At 30.1% G+C, this 6,636-nt stretch overlaps 1 protein-coding gene across 1 annotated transcript; it reads right to left on the bottom strand.

The window, feature by feature from the left end:
• Positions 1-275: 275 nt before the first annotated feature.
• On the bottom strand, positions 276-6,636 carry LOC148270595 (uncharacterized). The gene is made up of 6 exons (XM_088242365.1): positions 6,433-6,636; positions 5,889-6,081; positions 3,358-3,476; positions 1,202-1,342; positions 680-950; positions 276-563 (listed from the first exon to the last, which is right to left on the bottom strand). The coding sequence occupies exons 1-6, from the start codon at positions 6,505-6,507 to the stop codon at positions 289-291; spliced, it is 1,074 nt and encodes a 357-aa protein (XP_088098491.1). The 5' UTR covers positions 6,508-6,636; the 3' UTR covers positions 276-288.

Here is a 6,636-nt window from a genome sequence, read left to right as displayed (position 1 = left end):
GACGACGTAAATAATTATGCAACACAGAGCCTACAAGTCGCAAATTGGCGGAGTTGGAGGCCGACAAGGCTCTATCGAAGAAGAAGAAGACCATTTCTCTTGATAGATCTAATATATTTTGGAATTATGACTTAAGGGTTGTATAACAAATAAATAATACACTTGATTCAATTGTACACTATTAAGAAAAAACTTATTTTTAAATAATATCAATATAACATAGCAACACTACGTAAATGTATTAAGTTATTAAATATATTAATTATTTGTTGACAAAGAAGATAAAAATTATCCCATGTGATAAGAGAGTTTATATTTGCTCAGTAAGATAAGAGTATCGAATTTATATACATAGGTACTAATTATATGTAAGTGTAACTGAATATACAATTTGAGAGAAATATAAGATTTACCTATTCCTAAATTAGCGTACATTCCTTCTTTAAATTCTGCGGCCGCTCTTCTTGCTATTCTTTCCCTTAGTTTCATTACTGGAGTTTGCACCGAACTTGATTTTTCTTTTAATGTTGTGAGTTTTTCAATTCTTTTTTCATAATTCTCTCCTAGAAAAATAAACCACAAGGAAAAATAGCATTTGTATAAAGTGAAAGAAAATGTTTTGATATATTATACTTAGCATGTAATGTAACTCTATAAACACGTAACTCAAGATAAAAACCTTTTATTAATCTGTGTACAAATATTCCAGGAACATGGACATTATCTGGATCAATGCAATCAACTATTTCTTCAACTTCAGCAACAGTAATCTTAGCTGCTTTACACATTGCTGGATTGAAATTTCTGGCACTTAATCTGAATACTAGATTTCCATGTTTATCTGCTTTCCAAGCCTTGATGAACGCGTAATCTCCCGTAATAGCTTCTTCCATTATGTAGGGTTTACCATTGAAAATCTGAGCTTGTCTTGGTTGACTAGGTATATCCACCTGATTAAATGGAAACATCATGTTAAGGCAATTTAACAAAACAATTATTGAAACTTAATGAGCATTTTATACTCTACGTATTGAAATACTATTAGTGAAATTACTAATATACTATTTGAAATCATAAATCGTAGCACAAAGTTATTATTTCTTTTGATTCAAGTTTTATTTATTTTGGTTGTGGTTTGGCATCTTAAAACTTGCGGAGGTGTAAATAGAGTTATTGAAAATAAATTATATAAGTGAATTACTTTTCCATCAGTTGAATACTTGATGGGAGTACCCCCTTCATGAACTAGTGTTCCAAAGGCAGTGGGAGTAAAAAATGCTGGAATTCCAGCTCCACCAGCCCTGATACGCTCCGCCAAAGTTCCTTGTGGTGTAAGCTCCAGCTGGAAAAGCAATATTTTGGGTAAAATCTAAAAGTAGTTATATATCCCGCACTATGAACTTAAAACATATTAATAGTAAAAAATGACATTATGGCATTTTTTGTTAGGACTTTAAATTATCTATATGTGTGTAAAAATTGTATATCCTGACAGAGTTGCGTTATTTAAAAAAAACACACTATAAATAAAACTTTGTTACAATTCGCTACTGAAGTAAAAACAGTTTTTACTCTCCCCTAAAAAATAAGGCAATTTTGGGATTTATGAGTTTTACAAGTTAGGCCGGTGATATTATTATTATTAATTTTTTTTGCACCACAACAGGCCAGGAGGCCCAATTACAGTGGTGAGTTACATCACAGAATACCCAGGCTTAAGAAAAATCACATTACATTTTTGTGTTCTCACCGGGAATCGAACCCGGAACCTTCAGTATGTGAGTCAAGCGTCTTGACCACTACACCATGGAGGCCGCAACAATGGTTTGTGCATTCATTAGAATAATCGATTGATGGATATAACCGAACAATTCATAAATGGTGATGAGAATATCCGATTGATCAACTAATACATAGTAAATTATGGCTAAAATAGTCGATCATGCACATTACTAATTTAGAATAACAAGTACAAGTACTCGATCCACAATACAAGTAAAAATGTTTTTTTTTTGTGATAACATTTCATAATATCATTAACATGGTCTTATAAACAACAATTTTGTGCGATAAGATAATAGCAAAGTTGACGCAAACTCAATTAAATCCCAATTCAAGCTAAAAACGCTCGCTTGAAAAATGATATTTGACCTGTAATTAAACATGCTTAAAAAATATATTTTTCATAATGAGAAAACATAATGGACAATGAGAAAACATAAATCCTGAAAAAGGGAATTGAGTGGAGATAAATCCGTTTGAAATATAAGATTGTTATCAATATTTTTTGTTTTAAAAGTGAGTATTTAAAAAATAAAGGCAGCATCAAAACTCATTACCGCATTTTTTCCTAAGTAAATAGGAAGAAAAAAAAGTAAAATTTAACTTTTTAAATTACTATGTCTACTAGGCACATTACGAGAAATACTATTTATACAATTTTGTTTTTATATGTAATAAACTGTTTATAATTTGCTGAACTATTTTTTTACATATCATCATGATTGTAGAACAATACATCAACATTACATGAGAGGTTTAAAAATTTTTCAGACACTTTATGTCAAAACTTAACAAGTACAAAAGAATATCATTTGATACTTAGGCCAGTTATATATATATATATATATATGTATATTTTATTTTTTTTAAACCTAGAATAAAAAGCCTTTATTTATTTAATAAACGCCTAAAGGGCTTTTACAATATACAGTTAAAAGTACAAATATAAAACAAAGTCAATGTCGCATTTATCACACATCCATCGTTGTTCTAAGATCATGACGATAGGATTCATTGAATCTCCTGCAAACGTCAAACAATTATAACTATATAATGCGATTCAACAATGAATAAATTCAAATTAAGAAATTAATAAATTCAAGCCAACAAACGAATAAACACAAATCTATTGCCAAGCTGTATTGTCTTGCACATACTCTATGATTCCATAATAGGTCTTTCCAAGCAGCCTGTGCTTGACATAATCTTTAAAAAAAAATTCTTGGCAAAGCCTGAATATCAAGAGCTAAATATTTTGTTATGGAAGCGTATGCAGTTTGAGGCAAAATATTTTTTTGATTGGCACAGCTAGTTTATTTTGTGTTAATATTATGGAAATCTCTATTCCGTTTAGTCATTAATATTTTTGTGCATGTACATTAAATTTTCATAAATATATTGACATGTGGCTGTCAATATGTTAATCTTTTTACTTCAATTGGAAATGTATTATAAACATTTAATTTATTTTTGCACTTCATATTTTTGTAATTATTTACTTATGTACTGAATTTCACTCATAAAATAAATAGAAATGGAAAAAAAAAACATTACAATATTAAAATGAGTTCAGACCTCGAGTTCACCGCCGAGATACTGTTTCTCAAATTCTGCATTTTCTCCAACATATGAAGCGATCATTCTCTTAATTTGTCGTTGCTTCAACCATAAACCTAAACCGAATTTGTCAACTCCTGGAATAAGTAATGGAATCTGTAGTCATACAAATACTATAAATATTTCAAATAGGTTACATTAGGCAAAAAAACTTTTTTTTAATTTTTCAATATTTTTTATGGTTACATATTTATAACAGCAATTTACATTTAGTCATATATACAAAAGGTTTAATGAGTAGTAAAAGTAAACATAGATATTTTTTGTTTTTTTGTGGTGAGACATCTAAACTGCCCAATTAAGGATAGTTTCCCTGTTTTAAGACAGAAAAAATATTTATTTACAATCTGTTATTTTTTCATAAATATTATTAATTTAATATTTTTTTCATCCTTTTTGTTGGATTTAACATTTTTATAATTAATAATTCAAAAGGACATTAAATTAAAATATAATGTAAAATAACAAACGTGAAATAATAAAAAAAATAGGTATACGCTTATAATTTTGAATAAAATTATATAGTAATAAATTAGGTATTGTAAATCAAGATTGAATTTGTTTTTTTTTTTTTTTTAAATCAAAGTTAATTTTATAGTAATATAAACAAGACATTTAATAGATAATGATTGTGTTATCTAAATTTGTTAAAATGATATCAACCGATCTATTCCAATCAAGATAAAAGTCATGTTTTTCTGGCAAAATTATTTTCAACCAGACACTTTTTTATTCGAGGTATGTAGTTTGCGAACAACCCCGGTCTTACTGACAAGGTTGGAAACATTGAACTAGACATGTTTCTCACATCTCGGTCATCTAGTTCGCAAACGAGAAGAGCGCTGAACTAAATGCATTTTCAAATTTTTGTGTCATTTGTATCTCTAGTTCATTCATTGGCTATGATTAATTTTTAGTAAGGAATTTGGTCTTGAATTTATGAATTATATGGTTTAAAAAAAATGATTTACAAGATTTGTAGATTTTTTAAATGTTATTAGAATAAAAATGCAATAAAACGTACAGGCTGAGAAGTATTTACAGTTAAATGAAACAGGTTGAACTGGCTGTGGTGGAGAGGAGGATAAAAAATGTGTTTTAAGTAGAAAACTCACAAATGATGATTTTCAAGTTACCTAGTTGATAGATGACTTTGTGTATCCCGTTTCGCTTATTTCCAACAACGGCAGTTGCAGACTTGAGATTGGTTGCAGGATTCAAATGGCCAAAAAAGCAATGAACCGTTTGGAGAAGATTTGGCGAGATCGAGGTATATCAATAAACACAACGGTTGATGGAAGCCCTGGTATTCTCCATTTTCCTTTATAGAGCTGAAACGTGGACAGTGCGTGCCTAAGAGAGGAAGAGGATCGATGCATTCGAGATGTGGTGTTGGAGAAGGCTGCGGCTGGTGTGCCTTGGACAGCCAGAAGGACGAATGCATCGATACTGGAAGAGCTCCATATTACAACTCGTCTGTCGGTGGTGTGTCTGAGGAGGATACTGTCTTAATTTGGACATATTGCTAGATGTGAGCCAGACAATCTAGAAAAGGCAATAATGTCAGGTCGAGTTGAAGGTAGGAGAAGCCGGGATAGAATTCCATATAGATGGACTGACCAAATAAAGGAGACTTTGGGGTTAAAATTTGATGTGTCGGTTCGTCGGGCTGAGGACAGATTGGAGTGGAACAGACTAATCAGAAGTGTTCACGGTAGTCACGATCCTTAGCATTGAGATACCAACTTGGAAGAAGAAGAAAAAGTTGAGCCCCGGGATATTTTAATGTAGATTTCTCAAACAATTTATTACTTTAAATATAAATATACTCTACTGTATTTATTTTTGACAACACGTCTGAAAAAATGTATTTTGTATTTATAAAACTAGTCATACTTATAATACCTATATAAAATTTTCATTATTATTTTTTTTTTAAAGAAATATTTGCGTTCTTACGATTTACCCAAATGTTTCATTTTTAGGGCCATTTTAAATGAATTGTAAAAAACTCACTATTAGAAAATGGAAATAAAGTTAGAGTAGAGTGGGATTCGAACCACGGACCATTGGTCCGTGAGTCCGAGACACTAGCCACAGGACCACAACCCGATTTTATTATGCAATATTTTCAATACAAATTGATTCTTATTAGTTCAAACAGTCCTGGTGCCCATTAGAAACATTCTCGCCTCAAGAAATCTGATTTGTTTGGATGAATTGAATGACATTTGTGTGAAAATGTAATTTTATGACCGATATAAAAATAGATTATAAACCTCAACAGGTTAAATGTAAATGCAACTCATATTTAAACTATGTTACTTTACTACCAATGTAAGATGCTTGATTCACTACATGGTCTCGCTTTGGAGTAGACCCTTAACATAATTATATACAATGTCAATAAAATTAAGTATATTATGCTGATTTAAATAAAAAATGGTTTGTATTGTTAAAAGGAGTTCATTATAAGTATTATTTATTACCTGCGTTATTAGATACAACAGTCAGATCTTTCGCACCATGCTTTAACATGGCAGATATTAAGTTCTCAGGTATTCCACATAATCCAAAGCCCCCCACCAGGACTTTAGAACCATCTTTTACATCACAGATAGCTTCTAAAGCACTGTTATACAATTTACCACATTTATTTGTGCTATAACTGCAAGATACGATCTGAAAAAGCACACTTGAGTTTTTAATAAAACCAATTTAATAATGTAATAAAAAAGACGCACTTTATTATTTCATTTGTTAAAGTTGTATATTCTGTTATCATATAGTTTTTAATATATTGGGCGTATTTTTTACTCTAAATAATACAAATTACACCTGTATCTAACAAACCTATATATAAAATAATGTAAATTATTTGATAAATGCTTTGAATTTATGCAATAAGAAATATATGAAGTTTATAACCTGATAAAAACATGAAATACATTTATTACATAAAATACAGTATATATGAGAAAAAATAAATGACGCAGTAATATAAAAAGTTAAGTGCTAATTTATACACAATACCTTAAAAAAACTGTCATATCTCTTATCAAAACAATTACGCCGAATAGCGAAACGACCAAACGATAAAGCAGCCATTTTTAACTAAATAGAGCTGAGAAACGTCACCGCTCAACGTCAAATTCACAGATTATACATTTTAGTACAAGACAGAAGACAGGTGCGACATTTAGAACAACGGTTCTGTAACATAATTTTGACAGATAT

The sequence above is a fragment of the Micrasema longulum genome, unplaced genomic scaffold (genome assembly GCF_059751315.1).
Source record: "Micrasema longulum isolate JH-2025_06_02 unplaced genomic scaffold, ASM5975131v1 h1tg003707l, whole genome shotgun sequence".
NCBI classification, from domain to species: domain Eukaryota; kingdom Metazoa; phylum Arthropoda; class Insecta; order Trichoptera; family Brachycentridae; genus Micrasema; species Micrasema longulum.
The sequence above is the reverse complement of the archived record's forward strand: the minus strand, read 5'-3'. Positions and strand labels throughout refer to the sequence as shown.